The 27,435-nt window shown below is 33.6% G+C and overlaps 1 protein-coding gene across 10 annotated transcripts in view; it reads right to left on the reverse strand.

Moving 5' to 3' along the window:
* NFAT5 (nuclear factor of activated T cells 5) overlaps positions 1-27,435 on the reverse strand; it is a 119,304-nt gene that overhangs the window by 51,485 nt on the left and 40,384 nt on the right. For 5 of the 10 annotated variants that reach the window (XM_078063741.1, XM_036086819.2, XM_078063740.1 and 2 more), the window contains 2 exons: positions 15,865-15,990; positions 1,730-2,288 (listed from right to left, as the gene is read on the reverse strand). In XM_078063741.1, the coding sequence (XP_077919867.1) occupies positions 1,730-2,288; positions 15,865-15,990 (685 nt within the window). Of the gene's footprint in view, positions 1-1,729; positions 2,289-2,739; positions 2,802-7,597; positions 8,195-15,864; positions 15,993-27,435 lie in introns of those variants that run through there. The other 5 variants (XM_078063744.1, XM_036086855.2, XM_036086840.2 and 2 more) reach the window with 4 other exon arrangements.

A 27,435-nucleotide genomic window follows, 5' to 3' on the forward strand; every position in this document is an offset into this window, starting at 1 on the left:
GGACATTTCTTCTGCTGCTTGATGAGTTTCTGTTCCATGAATTATTTCATGAGAGATTTTTGTCTTGACAAATGTTATTATACTTTCCCTGGGTAACCTCAAATCATTTCTAAGATATATCTATCATACAAAAGCAGAAGCAGAAAAGATGTAGGTCAAGATATCTCTTTAATAGGAACTGCAAATCATATGTGTTGACTAACCCTATGTCAAAATTTTATTTGTTCATTTGGATCTTTAACATTTATTTCAATATAAAAATGAAAATCTCTCTTCTGGAACTTAAAAAAAAATTTTTTTTTTTTTGCCTTGAAGCCCAAATAAACACCCGTATTTAATGACAGATACACATGAGCCTTTTAAATCTGTGCAACTATGTTTCAGAGCATTATTCTACAGGTACTAGTTGTACAAATATGTTCTAGAATTGACTCTGCTAAGGGCAACATTTTAGGAAAGGGTATATCTTTTTTTTTTTTTTAAGATAATTTCCTAATCTGGACTTTCTAAAAAGAAAAAACATTCAAATGTTTACTTTTATTTAACTACATCACCCCAAAGAAGTTCTAAGTGAGAGGAGAAAAGAAAACAGTATAGAATAATTACACTTAAATGGTAGATAAATGGTAGCTATTACTTTAAAAATGTACTGACAGAATATTTAAGAACAAGATTAATGTACATTAAAAAATATTCTCCACAATACTCAACCAGATCTCTAACTTAAAAGATATGAATGATGTCATCAAGTAGTAAACCAACCTAACGCTTCTCCATCACTCTCTGTAACAACCTGAAATTGTAGGAGGTTCTGGATCAACTAAAGACCATATGCTGCCTCCCGAAGAGTAATCTCTCAAAATCCACTGAGTTAAATTTTATCAAATTATGTTGAACGTACTATAGGAAAATCTAATTTAAAAAGTCTAGCAATTAAATATAATAAAAGTACTAAAGGAATTAAGAAGTTAAAAATAAGTCATAGTATTCTATACTATAGCAATAAATATTGTGTACTACGGCCACTGAAATATATTTATATGCAGATATATTTATAGTGAGTGCTGTGAACTGGCAGAGATGAATGAAAACTCAAACATGTACCATGACCTGTCCTATCACCCTTCCAGTACATAAACCCAGATTCACAGGAAAAAAAATTAGTGATATATTTTTTAAAAAATATCAGCACAATGTATCAAAGAAAAAGCTTAAAATAAATACATGAATCTAAATGATGAGAATCAAACCATCAATTTAGTTTTTTCTTGTTTTCATCAAAAGAAAAAAGTCTAAAATCCTCATAGAAATGGAAATGGGTTGAAGCATATGGGGAGACAACATGAAAGAACACAAACTAGCCCTTTTCAAATGTTTTGAGTTAACTACGGCCATTACACTCTAGTTATTTCTCTGAGTAAAAATATTTTTAAATCCTTTTAAAATACAAATCCATTTGTGAAATTTAAGTTATTTCAAAACAGATTATTTTCTACTAATCATACCCATAATAAGATACCTATTGCTAAAATCTATTAATGTTTTTCTCTAGTGAAACTTGGTAATTTTAAATTTGAATTTTCATGTATCTCAATGATAAAATCAGTATCTCTGCTTTATATGCACACTTGAATTGAGCAATTACAAAAACTGGGGAATGATTGATTTATTTATTTTTTGTTTTGTTTTGCACAATGGTGATAGAACTTTAAAAAATGTGAATACCAACCCATTTCCTGCTTTTGAGTTGCCTTTGTTGTCCGTGGTAAGCTGAGAAAGCACATAGTGAGGGGCTTTGGCACTGTCGGCATCAAATATATCCATGTTAGATTCTTCACAATCTCGTCGTTTGACCCCCGGCCTCTGCTTTGGATTTCGTTTTCGTGATTTACGAGGTACCTCAGTGTTATCATTGTAGGAACTGGTGCTCATGTTACTGAAGTTGGAGGGGGAATCCTCCATCCACATACTGCAGCTCTGCTCTGATTCCAATCCACACCCCTCATCCTGGCAGGACATCCGACTGTTATCCAGCAAGTCCTCAGGTGGTGGTGAGATGTACAAGACTGTGTGCCTCTTCGGTGTTGATGGATGCTGCTGAACTGTGTTACTGGTTAACTGCTTTTCACTTACCCCTCTGTTACTTACCCCCAAGGCTGAGGAGCAGCTCTCCACTTGCATAGCCTTGCTGTCGGTGACTGAGGTAGAATAAATGGTAGGGCTGGAAGAGGTGGTAAAGGAGCTGCAAGCACCGCCCATGGAGGAAGAGGAGGGAGCTGAAGAAGCATCTGCGGTGTACAATTTAAGAGTAAATACACTATACATATTTTCACCTATGCTGGCTAGCAGTCCCATTGAAAATGTGATTCGTGAACTGATTGTTTTTCCCCAAAATGAATAGTTGGAATTTGGTTAAGTTTTAGAATATAAATGCTTCAAGCAATACAAGGCCTAAAAAAATGCAATTTTAAAAAATGCCCAAATAGCGATATTTTACTTGTGCTATAATTGATAGATTTTTAAAAATCTAATTTAATGTTTTAAGCTGTAAAGCAAGAATAAAGCTTTTATTGCCTCAGCTGGATGTTCTGTTGAATTTTAATCATTTAAAATAATAAAGAAAACCCCAATATGAAATATATGCTTGTGGTCCACATTCAATGCCAATTAAATAATCCATTATAGAATTTGAAAAGTGGGACTGTGCTTAGCCACAAAATATTAAAATAAGTTTCTAACCTATGAAGCAGAGAACTACAGGTCATTTTTAATGCAGACACTCCCTGCTTCAGAGGCAAATCCTGGAATAAAAATATGAGAAAATAAATGAGAAAAGAGCTGCTGATTATTCCAGATATCAATTATAAAATGAGAAATAAATAGAAAAATTATAATCAACTGAATTGGAGGCAAAATGGAACTGGTACCGTCACTATGATTGTTGTAAAATCTAGAATAAAAGCGAAAAAACTTTGATTTGGAATATGCTGGGCTGTGGAAGATAAGGAAGTTAACCACTAAGGGTATCCAGAAGCTGGAAATGGCAGTTCAAAACCATAATCTCTAAAATAAATAAATCCATCCTTTATGGGAGAATTAATAAGTAGAGTAAGGACTGATTATTGGATGGATTTCTCTTACAAAGTACTTGATTACACACTCAGCAATTGTTTACCACTATTGATTTCCTCTCTCTTTCAAGGGCCTGCTTGATTTTAACCATTAAGGGAATTTCTTAATATAAGTAACAGTAACTTTTATTGACTGAAGCCTAACAGAAAAAGAGTTAAACAAGAAATTCTAGTGCTGGGGAAGCACTAAAATTAGTTTCTATAAAAAGGTCTTTTACAAAGCCATTTATTTATTATGCCTAGCAAGAAAGATTTAAGTAGATCTTTTCAAAACATGTGCCAACTGGCAGAACAGCTTGTTGAAAAATACTACTACTTTAAGCCTTTATAGCACAACCTCAAAGGCACACTAATAATGTTAAGGTTGGAAGTTGTCAGTTCTTAAAATTTTAGAAATACCATTTGATCTTGTATAAGACATGGGAAGGTTCATAATCATACACACATAAAACTAAAAATAGGTAACATGGGACAGAGAGTTAAAAGATATGTTTAAATCTAAAATCAGTTTTTATCTATAGCCAAGTGTGCCACTGTGTTACAGTGGTAGGATAAAATTTAAAACTGATGTGCAGTCATTGGAATTGCAATATTCTTATCAATTATAATCTAAACAGTGAATGTAAGAACGCCAGTGTTCAGATAATCAAAAGCCAAGTGCCAAAGATCTATTTTTAAATTAAAAACATGTACCAGAACACTTAAGTCATTTGAAAGAGCTAAATTCACCCATAATTTCTCACTGCTGTCAAGGCTGAAGAGCATAATAATTAATATTAGCCATTAACGATGTGATCTACATAATGTCACATGGAAATATTTTTCCCAACTACCAGGAGTCAAAGAACCTAGGGCAATTAGATGATACCAGTTCCATTTTCCAGTTTGTATCTTTGTCAAATGCAGTAGCTGAAATTGGAAAATTCAGTCACTTTAAACTGCATTCCAATTTAAAGAAAAATTTATCAATTTCATATCATGCATTAATGCAATGTTTTCTTAGTAAATAAATATTTTAAAAAGATTTGTAAAAACTACAAAATCTAGATGCTAATGTCAGTGACAGTTTAGGAGCTGATTTGTAGCCACTTTGGGTTTAAACAACAAGTTTTTTCCTTGTTTTTTTGAAAAATACTATAAAAATCATTTTTAAAATAGAGAAGGTATTATGTATAACATTCCTCCATCTGTTCCAACTATTGGCAAAAATGAAACTAAATTTGTGTGTGTGTATAAGCCTATGTTCTTCATCTTCAGAGAAATAAAAGTACGCAGCATGCAGAATTTGCAGTGGAACACACAAAACATGCAGCATGAATGCTGTGAACGTGTATTTCTATGAAGCGGCTTTCCCCCACCCACCTTTTTTTAATCTAAGTATCATGCACATGAGAATGCAGAATATGAACATCTCAGGGATCCCTGTCCATGACAGATGGAAAGTACTGGTGAAAAGTAATCATGAACTCAAAAGCAAGTTATGTGATATTCATGAATTTAATATGCAAGACATAGCCTAGCATTGCTCTTAAAGGTATCTATGATTTTATCTTGCACATCTTATCAAAGCAATCATGGTTATAAAACCCAATTGATATAATCATACATAAATGTCTGTTCTGGGACAGGTATGCCAAGCTGTGATCTCATACCCTACATAAATTAAAATATTCTATACATTTTCCCTGGACACCTAACATACAATTTTTATATTTTACCTGCAGTTTCCTGGATATACTTATTAAATAAAAAAGTTCATTAGCACAAAACTATGAAACTGAAAACATAAACTCTGTCAGAAGACAGCAGTAAGCATCCTTTAATTAAAAAATATTATTACTTTTTAAAGCCTATCTCAGTTTGAGCCTAAATTACAAAAGATTCTATTCATTTTAAGACTATAACAAGTAAGACAAATTTTTAAAACTATAAAACTCTTTACAACAATATCACCGTTACGTTGATAATGACGATAATGGTGTATAAAATCCTTCACATAAAGATGTTTTACATTTTGGTTAGCAAGACATCACCTAAGTGTAATAATAATGCCAAATGAGGTGGTGAAGTGTAGAATAAAAACTATGGGCCCTTTCTAAGATCTTTCTTAGACCCTCCCAAAACCTAACAAAACCTAACTTGCATGTAGTAAAAATCTAAATTTTTTATTAAATTGATTAATTGGAAGCCAATATTTGAGAACTATGTTGAATTATATTAAAGTTATATTGGCCAATATATTGGCCCAAAAATATATCTTACTATAATAGCATTATCTGATACAGGGAAGGGTTTAGAAGTAACTTAAGAGTTTAGAGGTAACTATTTGCTATTTCTACAAAGAGTGTGCTAAAAACTTTCTTTCTTGAAACTATATATAAACCAAATTATCTACTTGCGTATTAATCCATAAATTTACTAAGAATAAAAAATCCTTAATATTATCTATTAAAAATACATTAAATTATATCAAAAACATTTTAGATTTCTAAACACAAATTTCTCATTCCCAAGCAGTCCCAGAAAAGCACTCAAGAACATTACTGGGAATACTCTAAATGTACTTAAAATATCTACAAAGACCTTTTTCAGTCACTATATAATTAAATATCAAGAAACAGCTTAATTGACTTTCTACAGAACTAAAATGCTAATGTAATCCTGCCTCATCTATATATTCTTTTTTATTTTTAAATTGTTATAAACAAAATATGCTAACTACCCTTCCCCCCTTTTTTGGTTTTGAGTCTCTTTCTGTTAGGAATGTATAGACTATGTTTCACTGCTGCATATTAAAAGTACAAAAACTCCAAAAAAATTTTTTTAATAATTGCTTTTATTTTCTAAGCAGAATAGTTGTAATGTATTTCTATTTTATACCTTTATAATTTTATTTGTTCTTTTATTTTTTATTCAAATTCATTTACTTAACATATAATGTATTATTTATTTCAGGGGTATAGGTCTGTGATTCATCAGTTTATTTGTTCTTTTAAATCCCTTACCAATCCTTTGCAAAGTTGTCAGTTTTTCTTAAAATTTTTTCTTAAAATTATTCTTTTACCTAAGTAACACATGAATAAATTTTTCATTTTTTTCTTTTACGAAAAAATTATCTTTAACCTAGAGGAATTTTATTTTTCCATAAACTTTTTTGTGACTAGAGAGCATGGTGAACGAAAGGGAAAACCGTTTCTACATTTACTAATGAAAATTTACAATTTTAAAAGAATACATTAATTCTAAAATGTGTAAGTGAAAGGAAGAATCACATCTATAGTGTTCTATGTCTAAGTCTAATAATTCTATTATTAGCAGTAGCCAATTACTAGACCAAATGCCAGTAATGATGGTGAATATAAGTTGTATATTATATGCTTTTAAGAACTGATGGAATCATTAAGGTTCACTATGAATATTCAAAGTAGTTGGGATAAGGAGAATAGCAGATAATGCCTACATAGATATCCCAGAATTTCTAAGTATTATTAATTTGATGAGAAAGATGAAAATGGACTTTTAAATGCTACCACATACAGACACTTGTGTAGATTTTATATACTCCTTGCTTAAACTATATTTTAAAATTAAGAACTATTATAGTTCTAGTTTTGTGAACCAGAAATTAATTACCATATCATTTTAGTGCTTAAAATACCATAAAAAAAAAAGGATAACACTTTATATGGAACTAACTAAACTTTTTATGGAAAGCTTTGAAATTGGAAATATTCTTTAAAGTCCTCAAAAGAAACAAATACCTTTCACTAATTTAAAATATGTGACAGCAATGGCATTTAACTGAGCTTCCAAGATAAAAATGTGATCCCTAGTATTTAAATATGCACATATATTTTATAACTTTTCAACATCAGGGCAAAATCAGTTGAGCTTCCTAACAAAGTCATTAAAAGCCATAAAATTTTGCAAGTGTGCTTAAGTGAACCAATAGTGGAACGGAGAAGGAGTAAACCATTGACTGTTCAGAAAATAATCTTAAAAAACAATCCAGATATTTGGAAACATTTCTGGTCTAAAATACTTATTGTTCAAACTTAGTTATCCTTTTTAAGTATTTCATTTTCTTTCTGGTAACAATGACTTCAAATCTAAACATCTTGCCTGATAAAAGTCACCAGATACAAGGACATAATTTTAGATCAAAGAAGAAAGATATTGAGAGAAAAAAATTGTAAGGCCAACATTCATGTTGCTAAGGGATTGAAAAATCTAGAACACACAAAGTGGCTGCAAACCTGCTTTGTCAACACCTTACATGCCAACCTTCGTTTTCTACTTTTCTTCTTCTTCTTCTTATAGTATTAATGTAAAGTTTAAAACTTTACAAAAAGTTTTTAGTTTCAATCAGTATCAATCCACTATTTAGAAACAAAAAAAGAAAGGAAGGAAGGAAGAAAGAAAGAAAGAAAAAAAGACTTATGAAGAAGTCTGAAAACGAGACCGACCTATACCCTGGGTGAGATTGGATGGGTTAAGTGTCTCTGGCACTATTTGTCTTCACTATTGACAGACACTGTCACACAACCCACCACACGATGCCTGTCTCTGAATGGCGAAGCTAGAATGCAAGTTAAGTGTATTAATAGAAAAAACAACTAGCATCCCAGCATATAAAATAAGCAATCCAGATTACTTTACCAAAAACAAAAACAAAAAACAAAATTGTAGGGTTGATCATTTAATTTACATGTTTAACAATTTCAATTTCCATTTGTACTTTTCCCACCCAACATAAGCTTACATGCCACAATAAGCAATGTTTTAAAACAAACTTTAAAAAAATTAAATTATCAATATCCAAATAAATGCATGTGGAAAAATTTCTTATCCAAAATTTTTGTTAACTCATATTCACCAATGTGTTCTGTATACTAATGCAATCTAATCCATAAGCCAGAATGCCCTCTCTCAGGTGTTTTTAGGTTGTGCCTTTACCCAAATTCCTTTAAAGAGTAGAAGAGAATACGCTCTGATCAAAACACTCAAGCAGAAAGAAATATCTGTATTTTATTTTATTTTTTTCAAGATTTTATTTATTGGAGAGAGAGCGATCGATGTGCAAGGAGCATGAGCAGGGTGGAGGGGCAGAGGAAGAAGCTGACTCTGCTGAGCAGGGAGGCCTACTCAGGGCTCAATCCCAGGACCCTGGGATCATGACCTGAGCCCAAGGGAGCTGCTTAACTGACTGAGCCACCCAGGCGCCCCAGAAATTTCTGTATTTTAGCAGCAAAAGAATCTTTTCATTTCTCAGGCCAACTTCCACATATGTCCTCATACCCCTCAAAAAAAGTTAACAATTTTCACTTTTAAATTAGATATGCTATTGTACATAAAACGGTTGATCCTAGAGGCTCTATTTTAAAAAATAATTATTAGCACTATTGCTGAAGCTGAAAGACTTGTTACTGATTTATTGGAAACCATCTTTTTCTTCCCCAGTCCATCAAATTGCCAATCAGGGTTCTAATACTACACAATAATTATTCTCCCATTTTTAATCTAAATTCTCCTAAAATAATTATTTTTACCTTGTCAGAGTACGGGGAGGGGAAGAGGGAAAGGGAGAGAGAGAATCTTAAGCAGGCTCCATACCCAGCACAGAGCCTGATGCAGGGCTCAATCTCACTACCCTGAGATCATGACCTGAGCCGAAATCAAGAGTCAGATGCTTAACCGAATGAGCCACCCAGGTGCCCCTATTCACAGGATGTTTATTAAAGAATGTTAACCGAAAAATAAAATGCTCACAAAATTTGTAAGTGTCCTGACATTTATAGCAATGCTTTAAACATATCTTTTGTCTTATTCAATCCTAAGTATCTAAGCACAGTGTAAAATATGTACTAGGTATATATTATGCAATTTGGTTTTTAAATCCTTTCCTGTTGGAAAAGAAAGATGCTTTCTAACATCCAGTGATTTAAGTACTACTGGATAGCATCACTGGTCAATACTGGGTGAAGAGACTAAAGCCCAGAAAGAATCCTTTACCTCAAAGCAATTAAAGATAAAAGGGGATAATTACACTAGCCGATAACTATATTTATTACATTGTCAAAGACCCCAAGAAGTACAGGCTGAAGAAAAAAAAAAGACAACTATTCAACTATTTTACTACTTGAAAGAGAACATTACGTTAATACAAAAACAGAGATTATCACTATATTAACTTAGATAAGGGATTTAGAGAAAAACAGTTCTGAACAATGCTATATGAAGGTCACCTCAATGCTTTATCATGCAATACATTTTAATATATTTAGATTAAATAATAAAGGTACTCCTGTCAACTCTAGTCCAATGTCTTCACATTTTTTTAGAGGAGACCAAAAAGGGGAAAGAAAATACTATTTGTATCATTAAAATCTTGTAATTTAATTACTTGGGTTTTACACCTGGGTCTGGATTAGAGTGGATATTAGATCCAACTGCAGACAAAACAAAGTGTCTAAGCAAAAAACAGAAGGGAGGTCATATATTGCTCTACTAGGAGTTTTGATACCTGATCGTGCAAATGTATCACTTCATTAAAAAAAAAAAAGTGGGAAGAGAATTCTAGGAACTAGAACTCTTTAATAGTCACCTTCTAGAATCATCCCTTTGGGAAATGTCTATTCTCCCCATGACTCATCATCTTCTATCAATGTCTCTTTTATATACAAGGGCTCCTATTAAGAGAGTGTCAACATGAAAGAATAAGTCAGAATGTAAATACAATGGCCCATGTGCAGCTCTATCTTGGGTGACAGGCAAAATTTCAAAGGTAAAAAACAGACTGGGTGGGAATGGAAAGAAAGAAGCAAAATAAGGTTAAAAAGTTTATTTTTATAAAAATAAGACCGACTTTTTAAAACCTTACAAATGAAAGGAGTAACTCATGTGGGAGGAAAGTGAATGTTTACTGAATGATCACTAATTGTCAGGTAATGTTAAGTATTTTACATATCTATCTTTATAATAACCTTAAGAAAAAGTTGGTGTTAGTGTCTAGTTACAGGGGTAATATTATACATTTATTTAACCTCCACAAAATTCTGTCTATATGATAGAAATGATAGGACAGCAATCAGATTCAAGTTAGATCCTTATGATACCAAAACCCATACTAATTTTATATTTCATATGTGGGAAAAATAAATAAATAGAAATAAAACTATAATACGTGTGTGTGTGTGTGTGTGTGTGTGTGTGTGTGTGTATTGTATCTAGATTATGCCCGTACAGGCCTGGCACTTTGAGGTGCTTTCTCAGTTATTTTCTATTTAATTTCATTGACAATAACACCTTTTCATGAAGGAAGGACACACGGGAAATGAATTTTCCTCAGTGGGCTAAATAAATATTACTGATGGACATCTACTTGCATTTATTGATGAAAAGGTAATGTACCCTCACTTATGCCAAAAATAAATTCATCATGTATCTAATATATCTCAGGCCTTTATTACTTTTTAAGAGCACAGTTCATTGAACATTTTGACTTATTTTAATCATCTGCCACATGGTATTTTTAAAATTATGAAATATTTAAAACGAAAACCCATGTTTCCTCTGCTCATATTTTAACAAATGCTAACATTTTACTACATATGATTTTATTTTTTTTTAAGATTTTATTTATTTGAGAGAGTAAGAAAGCACAAGTAGGGGGGAGCAGCAGAGGGAGAGGGAGAAGCAGGCTCCCTGCTGAGCAGGGGCTCAATCCCAGGACTCTGGGATCAGGACCTGAGTTGAGGACAGAAGCTTAACCTTAACCAACTGAGCCACCCAGGCTCTCTAAGCTCTGACTTATTTCTGAATTAATCATTATGTCCCAAATTTGCTTATGCTTTTCATTTTAATAATGCAGATGTTAACATAAATCTATACATACATACATACATATTTCTATATGTATAAATGTATACCCATTTAGATTTACAATATAATTTCAGTAAAAAGACAGAATTAGGAGTAGAGTTTTTAAACCTATTTGCAACATTTTTGTAACTAGAATCTGACTTCCTTCTGGAAGGGGTCCAGTTTTCTAGCAAATGTAGAAATGGCCATAGGAATAAACACGATCAACTCACGTTGTAGCTCACAACATCAACACATAGATTACAGAGGTGAATCACCTTTCCTGCTAATGAGCTTTGGGTTTAATTTTAGGAATACTATACTACATAAATGGCCAAAATTCTGAAGTATGTTTACCTCATTAACTTAGGACAGCAATCAAAGGCAAATGTGCTCCTCAAAATTTATTCAACTCAAAAAAATACAAATTACATATCTGTAAATACTTTCTAACACTAGTAAATAAATTATAATAAATTCAAAGGACTATGCAATTCTGTTGCTGTGAATCACTGTTATTAAAACTTAATGTTCTCCTAGAAATCATATTCCAATTTCATAGACCCTGAAACTTGCAAAATTAAAGGGGTATGTGGCTTTTCCAAGTCAATATCCTACACACTGCTTAGTCCAGGAACTACTGTTATCTAAGTGAAGTAATAGCACACAATTTCCTGAAGTACAATGGCAAGAAGAAAAGAACTTAGACCCCAGCAGGAAAGAAGAGAGGTATCTTGTGCCTGAAAGAATTGAGATATGATGATATGCAAATTGTCTAGCACAATTTCTATTACACAGTAGGAACTCAAAAATGTAACTTACATTTTCTTCAACTCATTTTTTGTACTGCTCTGTTGTTATGGATGGTTTAGAAATTCCTATAATTTTATTAGATGATTAAGATGTCTAAAACAAATTAAAGCATAGCTGTTCTTTGGTAACAGGACATTAATTTAGCTCTCTAGCGTCCTCTCCTCCAATATAAATAGCACTCAATTAAGTTCTTTCAGTACAGAAAATACCTGTTAGGTACTTGCGATTTATTAACTGCTGTGGCATAAAATTCAAAGCACTATTGAATAAGTCTCTCTCTTCCAACAGAAAAGTTTATTATATGGATCACTTCATGTAAAGTTATTAACTAAAATTACAGCCTTTAAAAACCTCCAGTGATCTAACTAGTGGAGATATTCAACATGTATTTCTATTATACATGCTTAATCTGTGTGTACACCTATACATGTTAAAAAGTGCTACAAAGTATCAGTATCCTGAGACTGTATTACTTCTTAAAAAAGTATTAATATATAATTACTGAAAGTAAAACAGCAATTTTATGAAAACAACTAACAAAAGAATCACTAACTAGTTATTAAGATTCTCTGGCTGAATTATAAAACTTATCGTTTGTTTAGTTCACTGTTTATCTCAAGAATTAGAATAAAAATTTTAAAGAAACTTGAAACAGTTACCTTAGCAAAGTCATATTTTGATACAAACTAATAAACATAATGCCATATCCCAAAATGAAGACAGAGTCTAGGATAGAGTAAGAAAATAAACTGATTTCTTAAAATGAAGATTAAAGTTTATTGTTCACTTCTGTGAAAGACTTCCTATTTTAATTAAATGAAGCAAATCTAAGCATTAAAAACTATAAACATATAAGTAGATTTTAAAAAATACTTGATTGGTATAGGAGTTATCTATCAATAAATCTGTTATTTAAGAAAAATGTCTGCCATATCTCTTTGCAAAAACTCCCCAAACTCTGGTGTAACTGTGTTAGTTCTTCTAAATAATACTTGCATTTTAGCTCTTTATAACCTATACTATAGGATTCCCCCCCTAAAAAAAAACAAACCAAAAGAATCCTTTTACAGTATGCATTTCTTGAGCAACTCCTTATTTTGCCAAAAATGCCATTAATTCATTTGGATAACTTTGTGTTAGGAAAATGGCCCCTGTCTTAACTACTGAGAACCTACAATACTGTTCAGAAAGTCTGTATTTCTGAAACTTATTCATTCACATATTGAACCTCAAACTCTTAAATACCTTTCTAGTGGGACAAAAGCAAAGGGCTTCAAAAAATGAGAAGGAGTACAAATTTCATACTGGTGATTCTCAACTATATCTCCCAGCTTTTGACACTTGGCCCACGGAGTGGGGAGGAGTTCTGTAGAAGTAAGCCCTCTTTCTCCCAGCCCCAAACCTGGAACTTACCCGATAAAAAGATGTTATATAAAAGTGTGAATAGTACAGAGGCAGAAAAAGGCTTGAGAGATATTCTTTTATCCAATATTCTGGATTGTGGATTAGCAGCATCATGTTTATTCATTCCCTCAGTAATATGTAAAGGGAAAAAAATCTAGATTGGTGAATCTGAGAAACACATTTTAAATAATTAAGTAATAAAGAATGTACATGAACACCTATATGCCCAGCCTCTAAATTTTAAAATTTAAATTGATTTAGAACTTGTGAAACACAAACCTTTATAGCAGAACTAGAAGTCTGTTCCCACCAGGCCCTCATACCTGATAGCAGCCAATCCGGCTCCTTCAAAACTCTGAAGAATTAACTACATCAAGAGTCATCATTTTTATGCATTTCATATTTAAACAGCAAATGTATAGATTAAAAATAAAATTCACAGAAGTCTAAATTAATGTGCCTTTCCCCAGACATCAAGTCTTTTGGCCAGGAAACACTGAGTAACTGGTAATTTACTCCAAATCCTTCTCTTCGACAGTTATGTCACTAAAGATACTCATATGTCAAATAAAAAAGCAACTCTATATTGATACCTACTGATTTCCCTACAGTAATTATTCTGTAATTTAAACTCTCTTACCTATAATGTTACAAGACAAAGACTATTCTACTAATAAGACAGAGTCCTAGAATAAGATTATATTGGTTACTAAAAGTAAATTTATGTAAAAAAAATTACAAATGACTTGGTTTTAGATCATAGAAACTTTCTACATGTGAATAAGAAAGCTGTTAATATTACCTCCTTACTCTCTTCACCTTCTTTGGAATGTCAATAACTTCTCGATCTAATAAGAATTTATTACTTCAGAATACTTCCTTTGGTTAATTCTCTTATTTTCATGATTTTCAACTCATGTCTTTCAATCTAATTTATCTGGAGAGGATTTTCTCAAATACAGAGAGGGAAGGAGGGAGGATCAACATTCTATTAGTGACTCAAATTCAAGAACTTTCAATATCTATATATAAAAAAACTTGAAATTGAGTTTGGTATTACTTAAGAGGAAGTGTTCTTTTCCAAACCTCGCTGACATTTTTTCAGCTTTTAAAAGGAACTGGATCTACTGTCAACAGATGTTAAAAAGCACAGAAGAAACAGACTTTTAGTTCTATATAGATTCAACAAGTCTATAAAAAATAATCTCAAAAGATACAAAAGAAATCAGTTAGTCAATTTCTACTTGTGGATTTAAAGTGAAATATTTCATTAAAAATATTTTTTTTCATATTTTATCATCTGATACAATTTTTAAGCAATATTAAAAAATTTTAATTCCAGAAAAAATATTCAGGGACATTTTAGAACCCAGTGGATATAAAGTAAAACCAGGTCATCTTACCAATTTGATTACTAAAAAGATCACAGTTAAATCCACAGAATCTGTTAGAAAATGTCTGGCAACACATGAACAGTGAGCAGGGCTGATAAGTTTCTTTGTTATGTTTAAAGTTTTCCTGCCCTCAATGAGGAAGGCCGCACACTGCAGTATACAGCTCAGGGAAAAGATTCGTACACAAGATTAATGGTACATTGGTTAATGCATACAAGAAAAATATATGAAGTTCCATTACAGTACCAAATCCTTATTTAAACCACAACCTTCCACTTCACTGTTCTTTTTGAAATGAAATGAATTTACTGAACACAATGCTGTGATGGATTTAAGTACCATTTAAAAGATGAGAGGTATCATTGGATAAGAAACCTCTACTTAGAAGGATAAAACTTCAGAGAGTGTGTGTGTGTGTGTGTGTGTGTGTGTGTGTGTGTGTATACATGTATATATCTTTTTACCTTTTTTTAAACCGAACACACTTAGCAGTGTATAAAACCCAACTAAAAAAAGAAATACAGTTGGGCAATCTAATATTATTGAAAGCACTCATTAATTTATCAATAATCAAGACTTTTTTCTATTAGCTTATCCATCAATCTTTTATTCTGGTTCATTAAAAAATGGAACCAATTTTATATAAAGTGTATGATTTGAGAGCGGAATAAAAATAAATTTGATAAATTTCAAACATTACTTTCCATACTTTTTCATTGATATTACGAAATGCTTTCACATAAATACTACATTCAAATCTTCCATTACTTTCAACTAAATTTAAAAGAAGTCTAAAGTCACGTTTTTAAATGTAGGGAAAAGGTTGTAATAAACATGCTACAAACAGAAAAGAGAACTGAGTGCTTGAGTTCTTTTTCAGATTATACAAAATATTTTTCTTTCAGCAAATTTTAAAAAAGAATTGTTAAATAGAGACTCGAATGTAATTTTCTATCCATAGCTTGGTATGTAACTTTTTTATGTGCAGTCAACAAAAGAGCTTCAAGCTTGTTTTCACATCTGAAGATAAGCTCCTAGAAAAGAAATGGCACTAACAGATGTGCCAATGTGAAATTTTAAGAAATAAGAATTATATCAAGAAATGTATACTGAAATATTTTAAGGTTAAAAGTATTTATTTTTAAACCTCTTAAAACAAACCCTCAAATCACACTCTTTTTTGATATGAACTTTGCCAGCACTGTTCATGTTGGCCAGATAATACACTAGTTTTCTTTAATAAAATAAAATGAAATGCGTACCAGCAGCAACTACAGCTGGAGGAGGCGAGCCTGCCTCACCACCACTTGTCTGACTCATTGATGCTACAGATGTTTCTCTAGATGGAGGTAACTGTAACTCCTTTGGGAGAAGATCATAGACAGATTCTGCAGGAGGAAGGAGAAAAAAATTTTAAGAGAGTGGAAGTCAATAGCCTAATACATGAACATGTATTAATACATGAAATTAATATGTCTTTTCACTCAGGAGGAGAACTACATTATTCACACAAACAAAAAACCCTCCATATAATTACTGTTGTAAAGAATTATTAGCAAATATTTTTCTTTTATTATGCAATTTTACTAAAGAATGAATTTCTATTAGTTCTGTCCCCTGTTTTCTTCTTGGCTTTTTCCTTTATATTTAAGATGGTCTCTAAAGTTATTAAATTTTAGAACTGGATAAACTCAGACAAAATACAAGAAACATCAAATAACCCAAAATGGCCCAATATCTTCCTTTGTAATAATAAGAGTGTAACTTACCATACTCTTATCAGCTTTAAAATGGCTTCTCCAATGAGACCATTAGTCTAGCCTTGCTCTTCTACCCAGCACCTTATAGCAAATATTTTAATTCTCTATCATAATGCATTTTTCCCTCCCAAAAAAAGCTAAACAAGGAATGTCATAGCTCAAGGAAATATTGTACTTTTTATTCTGAGCTATCTCCAAACTCTAGAAAGGCACAAGTTTGGATACTCTTTTTTTTAAAAAAAGATTTTATTTATTTATTTGACAGAGAGAGAGAGAGAGAGACAGCAAGAGAGGGAACACAAGCAGGGGGAGTGGGAGAGGGAGAAGCAGGCTTCCCGCTGAGCGGAGAGCCCGATGTGGGGCTTGATCCCAGGACCCTGGGTTGGTGACCTGAGCTGAAGGCAGACGCTTAATGACTGAGCCACCCAGGCATCCCTATCTTTTTTTTATGTTCATATATCTTTTTAATGTACTTTATAATCACTGTCCATAAATTTACATTTATATCTACTATTTAAAAATTTTTTTTATATTTATTATTGTATGGCTTTGGGCACAAATAATTCTCAAAATATCTGGGAAAGGTAGTAGAATCAATATTAGAAGGAACTTCAAACAACCATTTAGAATCATATGCCCATTTTCAAAAAGAACTGAGACACAGGGTTTAAGGGACTTGCCCAGTATTCCAAGAAACCCAACATTCCAACAAATAAAAAAGAGTATTAATCATTTGCATGAGGGATTAAAAAACAAAGGTAGCACTCTAAGACATTTTATCCTTGATAACAAACAATACCTTTAGTAACTGATCACTGAATACATAAATACTTTGAACCTTCCAATTAATCTTTGAATTATGTACACCAACTTTGACATGGATAGGGATAAGGAAGAATGTCCTGAAGGAAAGCTAAAACCAGAAGTTTTACTATTAAATGATCTTCACTCACAGCACAGAATCAACTGAAAATTGTCTTTTGAAAAACTCTAACACTTAGAGAACCTAATTAAAACAGAAATGCCAGTATCATCGAATATTGATTTTAAAACAATGTTTCTCAATACATGCTGAAAACATGACTTCTTTATACATAAGAGAAGCATACTCAAGTCTTCTTTTTTTGTCCAAACAAACCAAAAGGAAATATGAAAATAAAAATAGCATAGATGAAAAGAGAAAGGATCTATCAAAATATATCCATCAAGAAAAAAAAAAGTCCTAGTAATAGTCCATCACTAACAGCACTTCACTAATTGGAACTATTTCTCCACTTCTTTAATTATTAAAATAAATAAATCAAAACAAATCAAACCTGTGTGGGCTGAACTGAAACACTCTACCTTTCCCAAAGAAGTGTATAAAATTGAATCTATATTAGAGGTATAAAAGCAATGTTAATAAAAATACAGTGGAAAGTAAAAAAAAAAAAAAGTAACTAAATATAGAACTTATTATATCTTAGTCCTCCGCCCAGCCTACCCCCCAAAACAAACAAACTAACATGCAAGGTGAAGTAGAAGGTGTAGGAAGCATGGACTCATTCCTTCATCAAAGGTATTTTCTGATTAACTGACTGAAATGTTTGGAAATTAAAGAAGTCAGAAGTTTTATCATATCTACCCAAGGGAAGAAGCAGTTAATACAGTCATTACCATCACAGGTTCTGATTTTAGACATAACTGGGTTGGCTCTGCTACTTCAAACAATCTCTCTAAGACGTAAATCCTCATTTAAAAATTTTCTTTTATCCCATTATCTTTTTTTTTTTTAAGATTTATTTATTTATTTGACAGAGAGAGACAGCGACAGCGAGAGAGGGAACACAAGCAGGGGGAGTGGGAGAGGGAGAAGCAGGCTTCCCACAGAGCAGGGAGTCTGATGTGGGGCTCGATCCCAGGACCCTGGGATCATGACCTGAGCCGAAGGCAGGCGCTTAACGACTGTGCCACCCAGGTGTCCCCTCTTTTACCCCATTATCTTGAAGAAACTCTCCCCAAGCTATAATTGTACAACCCAACCACATATACTGGCCTTACTCTTAAATCTGCTTCCCATAAGACATAAAAACATTAAAGGAATATAAATTATGCTGTTAATACTATTGCCATTTACTCCTAAATTCAATCCAAATTACAGTTTTACAGTATCCACTACCCAATGAAAGAGCTCCTGACTAAGACCATAGGTACTTTAAAATCCACGAAATTGAAAAATAGTCCTAAGTTGGTACTAACCACCTCATGTTAAGACATCATATCTATTTTTCTTGTGTTATTTTTTAAACTAGTTAGATAAGGAAGGAATGAAATTCTAGGTTTATAAACACAGAATATGAAGAAAGAGACCAGGAAATCCATAATGGAAAGGCAGTTTCTTGGGGAAAGACTTTGTTAGAAAACAAAAGTAAAATCACTTCTAGATTTTTTTTAAAAGAAGAACGTGAGAGGGGCGCCGGGGTGGCTCAGTCGTTAAGCGTCTGCCTTCAGCTCAGGTCATGATCCCAGGGTTCTGGGATCGAGCCCCACATCGGGCTCCATGCTCTGCAGGAAGCCTGCTTCTCCCTCTCCCACTCCCACTGCTTGTGTTCCCTCTCTCACTGTGTCTGTCTCTGTCAAATAAATAAATAAAATCTTAAAAAAAAAAAAAAAAGAAGAACATGAGAATGGACACAGTTTTCTTTTTGAGATGGTAAAAATGTTCTAAAATTGAATTATGGTAACGGTTACACAACTCTGTAAATAAACTAACCACTACTGAATTTGTATACTTTAAATGGGTGAATTTTATGATATGTAAATTATACATCAGCAAAGCTGTTTTCAAAGCAAGCAAGCAAGCGGAATAGAACAAGTACAAGTGAAATTGCACAGGAGCAAGGTACATCTCTCACTGTTCCTAATAAACCTCTGGATAAAAATATCTCTTCACATAGCTTGTATCTGTGAAAAGTGAAATTATGAAGGCCAAGCTGCACACTAATCTAATTTGCTTTTTAAGGCTCTTCTATTAGAGGATCAGGAAAATGCCAGAGGTATAGTTATCCTAAATTCGGAAAAATATCTGAGGAAAATCTTAAAAACTTCTCATAACCACGATGAAGAAATGTAGACTTAATAAAACAGATGACTCTAAGCAACAGCACCCAAAAATGTATGGGTTTAGACATTAAATTTGCAAATGACATAGGCTTAAGAGGGATATATTGTGTGTCACGATTCATCACAGATCATGCAATGCTGGAATATCTGCCCAGAGGAATAAAGTGAAATTTAGTTAGGATTAATGTAACAGCTGGTAAAAATTGTTCTTGTACAATGTACTGAAAGGCACTTTCTCTTTTTTTTAATTGAGAAATAATTTTACTTTTATTTTCTTTTTCTTTTTATTATTTTAAATAGGCTCCACGTGGAGCCCAACGCGGGGCTCGAACTCACGACCATGAGATCAAGACCTGAACTGAGATCAAGATTTGGATGCTCAACCCATTGAGCCACCCAGGCTCCCCTTTATTTTATTTTAAGTAAGCTCTATGCCCAACATGGGGCTTGAACTCACAACCCCAAGATCAAGAGTCACATGCTCCACCAACTAAGCCAGCCAGGCACTGATTTCTAAGGAATTCTTACCTGGTCGGCCAGGATTGAAGTGACTATTGTCCTACCTATTTTTTCTATTAATGTTGCTAATAATTTATGCAGTAATGTTTAATCAACTCACTAATGGTTTATTATGAATTTTATTGACCAAAATCCCATGTAAGTGCTCTGCTTAAATATCCCTGTAATAGAATTAGGGCAGGTGTAAAATAACTTCATAAATATATAAATAACCTTGTTATTTGTAATAAATAACTTTGTTAATAGAAATTAACATAAGTGTATGAAAAAGGAAATTAGGCAGAAAAGGAAACAAGCTCCCAAGATCAAGAATTTGTCTTATGTTGGTGCAATACTGTAGAGTCTAGGGCCATTAGAGGGAAGGAAGAAATGGAGGAATTAAATTATTTTCAGATTCTGAAAGCAAACCAATGCTTCCCAATGTTGGGTGGGAAGGTGAACAATGTAAAAATGGGCTAACTGGCTGGTTTGTTTGCTTGGTCATTCAGTAAACTCTAATTGATCCACTTATGTCACTGATTATTTTCTAGGTCAATTTGGTCTTTTATTCTTCAACACTGGCTATGAGTTGTTTCACTATACTGCATTAAACTCAAAGTAGACAGAAATCCTATCCTGAGGGCACAATGCAGTGAAAGAGAAGGGAAAAGTTGGTAACTTAATAGTGCAGCTTTTTTTTTTTTTAAATTTTCTCAATTGGGAACAATGTTCCCTAACCGCTGATAATCCAAATCCCATTCTCTACTGCTTCATTCTGCAAGTTGCTCAGTCTCAGGAAAAGGTGAAAAGACTTCAAACCCCCATACTCTCTCACTTTCCCCTGAAAGTGTCCAGGGAGATAAAACACAGGAAACAGCTGAGAAAAGGCATGCTTTTCTTGTTCTCTCTCAGCAAAACATTAATAATACAACTATCATTTATTAAGCTTTGGGGGATGGTTCAGGCACTATGCAAAGCTCATTATATACATTTTTAACTTAATTTCAAAGCAATCCTGTGAGGTAGGTTTTACCAATAAAGACTTTGAACACTGTGCAACAGTAAAAAATGAAAAACATATGTGATACAACAAAAAAAAGGAATGATAAATATAAAGTTTATTAGGACAATGGTTTCCTTTGATGGGGAGAAAGAGACAGGACAAAGGAGGAACAGAAATAAGTTGGGCTGGACAGTGGGCTCACAGATGTTCTTTTATGAAAATATGTAAGAAATCAGTAAATACAAAAAAATTAAAGATTATGCATGGATAGCGTATAGCCTCACAGAGTTGTTAGAAGATGACCTGCTAAATAGAACTCTACAACTTATCATTCCTTTGTTGGAATCTGTATCCTTACCTCACCCTTCTTGACCTGATAGCTAGCATTCAATGTTCAATTGCCTTAGGGTCAGAAAGTAAAGACCAAATTTGTCAGAGAGCCCACTTTATGACTTTTCTGAAGACTTTCTTACTTACAGGTAACAAAATAAATAAAAGTTGTACACAACTAATACTACAGACTTAACTGCATGCAGAGATGAATGATAAAAAGACAGGGTGGGGGGGAAGCTCTGGAAATAAACTGTTTCTGTTTAACTATCAAGCAAGCAGCCATAAATAGAAATATCTGGGCGCCTGGGTGGCTCAGTTGGTTAAGTGACTGCCTTCAGCTCAGGTCATGATCCTGGAGTCCCGGGATCGAGTCCCACATCGGGCTCCCTGCTCAGCGGGGGGTCTGCTTCTCCTTCTGATCCCCTTCCCTCTCGTGCTGTCTCTCATTCTCTCTCTCTCAAATAAATAAATAAAATCTTTTAAAAAATAAAACAAACAAACAAACAAACAAATAAATAAATAAATAGAAATATCTGTGGTAAAAAGGACGTTACTTTGTTCTGGGAATGTTTTAAAATTTAACAAAAAGTAAACTAATGATACAGCAGAGATATTAGTTATTCAAATAATGAATGCTCCCTGATATCAGATGCAAATACTATAATACTGAAAAATCCATTTACAAACAATTGTACCTTATTTAAAAAATGGGGTTTTACTAATTTTTTTACAGTCTAAATATGAAGCTAGCATAGCACCTCAGAATTAAAAGACTTTCAAAAAGTCCTTGCAAATGGTTTGGGAACTAATTGCCTTACCCTTCCATCTCCCTATGAACTATCTCAATAAGCCAGTGAATCCCATGGCTATGGTTTCATGTCAGACATTCTAAAACAAAATGCCTGGCACCTCCACTGTGCCAACATAGTTCTGCATTGAAGAGAGACAGCATTCATTCTGTTAAAAACACTTCAGGCTTGACAGTCATCATACTTGGCATCTCCACTGGAAAAATGTACTGGCTGCAGGTCTACTGAATATTTGGTTTCTAAAAGATTATGAAGTTCAAGAATAACTAGTAGGTGATGCTCTTTTTAACGAATTTTTCTCATCTAAGTTTAAGTCAATTAATAGTTTGCTGTCACATATTTACTTAATCATATCACTTCTTCCTGTGTATATTTTATTATTGTCTTCCTAAAACAATCTATTTGTTTTGTATTTTAAATAATATGCAGCAGCATAAATTATATCAATTGGGAAATAAAACCAATTTGAATTCCACGATCATTTCAATATAACACATATTTTTTCTAGTAGGTATTACTTTTCATCTAAAAACTTTACAATTCTTTTCTTTTTTTTTAAAGATTTTATTTATTTGACAGAGAGAGACACAGAGAGAGAGGGAACACAAGCAGGGGGAGTGGGAGAGGGAGAAGCAGGCTTCCCGCAGAGCCAGGAGCCCGATGCGGGGCTCGATCCCAGGACCCTGGGACCATGACCTGAGCCGAAGGCAGACGCTTAACAACTGAGCCACCCAGGCGCCCTTATATATATTGTTTTTTATCTTGAAAAGACAGGTAATAAATAATGATTTGCTCATTCATTCATATACTTATTTATTAAGCACAGTATAATGCTAATTATGTGTCAGGCACGATAACACAGTAAATAGAGTTCCTAACTTCAGTGTTATTTCTAACTGCATAGACCTTGCATTACAAGGTAGTTCAGAAGTTTATTTTTTAAAAGAAGAAAAACCTAATTTTGTCATCACTAATCCATTTTGTGTTCATTGGTGCAGACACTAAAGTGACCTGTGTCTCTGTTTTCGAACAGCTTGCAGTCCAGTGAACTAGACTGCAAGTATATAAATAACCAATGGAATCACTACCAAGACATAGATGTTATGTGTGAAAAAAGAAAGGAGAGATTAAATACAAAGAGAGCTAGGCAAGAATGGTATGAATGGAATGAATGTAGTTTTATGAGATTAACCTAAAATTCACATAAAAAGCATAGAATTTTAGAGGTAGAAGCAGTGAAAGTACTCAGCATAACCCTCAGTTTTTACAGAGAAGAAATTATATTCCTATTAGGTTATGACTTGATTAGCATAGCCAAGATTGGTTAAAGCTAGATCCTGAACAGGAGAAAGAGAAATCCTTTCTCCAGCATTCCTGTCTATGCAATTAGAATGAAGGAATATTATCAATGAATGAACAAATCATCTATCATGATTGATTCTACCCAAACAATTATAAGACATTAATTCTTGTTTCTAACCCCAAAATCTCAGTGAGGGAAAATAAAACAAACAAAAATCTATCTTATTTTTGTTGCTATCACTACCAGAATGTGCTATCACTACCAGAATGTTCTATCACTTTAACTAAATGTCATTTTTCTGCAGTATTTTCTACTCCAAGTACCCTATTTTCCCCATATTCCATCTTCTAGCTTCCACCCTATGATCACCTAAACTACCATTTTCTTTTTTTTTAAGAATTTTTTATTTATTTATTTGACAGAGACACAGCGAGAGAGGGAACACAAGCAGGGGGAGTGGGAGAGGGAGAAGCAGGCTTCCCGCTGAGCAGGGAGCCCAACGCGGGGCTCGATCCCAGGACCCCGGGATCATGACCTGAGCCGAAGGCAGACGCTTAACGACTGAGCCACCCAGGCGCCCCTAAACTACCATTTTCTTAATGAACAGATAAAAATTACTTTTTATATTTTAGGGTCATTTTCAGTGATTTAAAAAAGTTATTTCCTATCAAGTTTCTCCTTTTCTATTCATGTAACATGAATTTTTTTCCTCCCTCAAGCCAATACTAAATAAATCAACAAGGCTCACTTTTTCCTCTCTACTCCACACAAGGATTATCCACAAACAGAATATGCAAACCTCATACTTTTAGAAGCAAGCTGATTGTTTAGAGATCAAAAATATCTGTCTACCATTAATGGCAATAAACAAATGAGCAAGTTCATTACTTCTGCCTCTTTATTTAAGACAGTGGTAATCAATAAGGAGTATCAGTGCAATTGCTGGATCGTATGGTAGCTCTATTTTCAACTTTTTGAGGAACCTCCATACTGTTTTCCAGAGTAGTTGCACCAGCTTGCATTCCCACCAACAGTGTAGGAGGGTTCCCCTTTCTCTGCATCCCTGCCAACACCTGTCGTTTCCTGACTTGTTAATTTTAGCCATTCTGACTGGTGTGAGGTGGTATCTCATTGAGGTTTTGATTTAGATTTCACTGATGCCGAGCGATGTTGAGCACTTTTTCATGTGTCTGTTGGCCATTTGGATGTCTTCTTTGGAAAAATGTCTGTGCATGTCTTCTGCCCATTTCTTGACTGGATTCTTCGTTCTTTGGGTGTTGAGTTTGATAAGTTCTTTATAGATTTTGGATATTAGCCCTTTATCTGATACGTCATTTGCAAATATCTTCTCCCATTCTGTCGGTTGTCTTTTGGTTTTGTTGACTGTTTCTTTTGCTGTGTAAAAGCTTTTTATCTTGATGGAAGTCCCAATAGTTCATTTTTGCCCTTGCTTCCCTTGCCTTTGGCGACGTTTCTAGAAGAAGTTGCTGCGCCTGAGGTTGAAGAGGTTGCTGCCTGTGTTCTCCTTTAGGATTTTGATGGACTCCTGTGCACTACTGGGTATTTACCCCAAAGATACAAATGTAGGGACCCGAAGGGGTACGTGCACCCTGATGTTTATAGCAGCAATGTCCACAATAGCCAAACTGTGGAAAGAGCCAAGATGTCCATCGACAGATGAATGGATAAAGAAGATGTGGTATATATATACAATGGAATATTATGCAGCCATCAAAAGGAATGAGATCTTACCATTTGCAACGACATGGATGGAACTGGAGGGTATTATGCTGAGCGAAATAAGTCAATCAGAGAAAGACATGTATCATATGACCTCACTGATATGAGGAATTCTTTATCTCAGGAAACTAACTGAGGGTTGCTGGAGTGGGGGGTGGGACGGGAGGGATGGGGTGGCTGGGTGATAGACACTGGGGAGGGTATGTGCTATGGTGAGCACTGTGAATTGTGCAAGACTGTTGAATCACAGATCTGTACCTCTGAAACAAATAATGCAATACATGTTAAGAAAAAAAAAAAGAAGAAGAAGATAGCAGGAGGGGAAGAATGAAGGGGGGGAAATCGGAGGGGGAGACGAACCATGAGAGACAATGGACTCTGAAAAACAAACTGCGGGTTCTAGAGGGGAGGGGGGTGGGAGGATGGGTTAGCCTGGTGATGGGTATTAAAGAGGGCACATTCAGCATGGAGCACTGGGTGTTATGCACAAACAATGAATCATGGAACACTACATCTAAAACTAATGATGTAATGTATGGTGATTAACATAACAATAAAAAATTTTTTTAAAAAATAAGGAATATCAGAATTGCATTTGGAAATATGTTTTTTTTTTTCCTGAATGAAGATGCACTGGGATTCCATCACAGACTTACTGAATAAGGGTTTACAGTAGGCAGGATCACAGAATGCACATTTTTATAGAGTTCCACAGTTGATTCTGGCAAAGAGCCATTACCTTTTTTTTTTTTAAGATTTTATTTATTTATTTGACAGAGAGAGACACAGCGAGAGAGGGAATACAAGCAGGGGGAGTGAGAGAGGGAGAAGCAGGCTTCCCATGGAGCTGGGAGCCCGATGTGGGGCTCGATCCCAGAACCCTGGGACCATGACCTGAGGTGAAGGCAGGCGCTTAACGACTGAGCCACCCAGGCACCCAAGAACCTTTACTTTACTTTAAAGCATGAAATTTAGCCTCAAATTTAGCATGAGTTTTGCTATTTATTTTTTTCCCTAAACAGTAGAAAAGAACAGTAACAAAGAGCTGAATCATCCTCTCAGATTAAATTTTAAACTTTGAAGAGAAAACAATTCCATTTACATATCAAGAAAAGGAGTGTTGTCTATCATTCCTGACTAAAATGACAATTGTTATTTCACATGGCAGTAGATAACTTCAGATATTTGATACTTATACGTGATACAGGCAGACCTGAACAATACATAAAATAATAAAGCAAATTAGCACAGTTCTTATTATTTTGAACTTGAGAGATATTATCTAGAATTACCTCTTATGGGTAAAACCCAAAGATTCTCAATGAGTAACACTCTGACAGCATATGGTAGTCTTCCAGATCATCTACCTCCTGGCTATTCTCTAAATACAAGTAACATTTGTTATAACATGAAAGTTTAATACTTTGTTTCTTGCAAAAAAAGAATAGCTTGATTTTGATATAGTAACTAGATGTCACTTTACTGATCCACAAAGCCACTCTTTTTATTAATTTTGATAATGATTTTCGGTTGTCATTTTACAACAGCAAATGAAAGGGTAGCTTATGCAATCTTTTTATGCCATGATGTATGTGGTCCATAAACAGAAACAAGTAGAGAAAGAGCTCTAGAAAATGGAAAATTGTTCTAAAAATAAATTATATCTGATAACATTGTAATTTAGAAATTACCAAGTACTTTTATATTTATAATCATAGTATTGATATATGTGAAAAGTGCCTTGACCATAAAGTATATATAAATAAAACAGATGATTATTACTATCTTATAGGTCATAATTTCAGAATAGACTGTTTTTCAGTGTTTCAACTTTTTATTAAAGCACAATATATACATATAGTAAAGTATACATAACTTAAGTCTTGAGTTTGAAGAATTTAAAAAAGTGGACACACACATAACAACTACCACCCAGCTACTTAAGCATCCTTCATGCTTCCTCTCAGGTACCAGCCCTAAAACTAACCAATCTTCTAATTTCTATTACCATAGATTATAGTTTTGCCTATTTTTGAACTTTATATAATAAAAGAATCATAAAGGATATATCCTTTTGTGCTTAGCTTCTTTCACTCAGCATTGTCTGTTCAGTTTATTGATACTGCTTACAGCAGTTCATTCTTTTGCACTGCTATATATTATTCTGTCTTTTGAATATTCTACAATTAATCCATTCTGCTATTAAATGATTGAGTTGTTTATAGTTTCTACCTATTACAAAAATACTGCTATGAACATTCTCACATGCACATATATGTACTTCC

Source organism: Halichoerus grypus, chromosome 15 (genome assembly GCF_964656455.1).
Source record: "Halichoerus grypus chromosome 15, mHalGry1.hap1.1, whole genome shotgun sequence".
Taxonomy (NCBI): Eukaryota; Metazoa; Chordata; class Mammalia; order Carnivora; family Phocidae; genus Halichoerus; species Halichoerus grypus.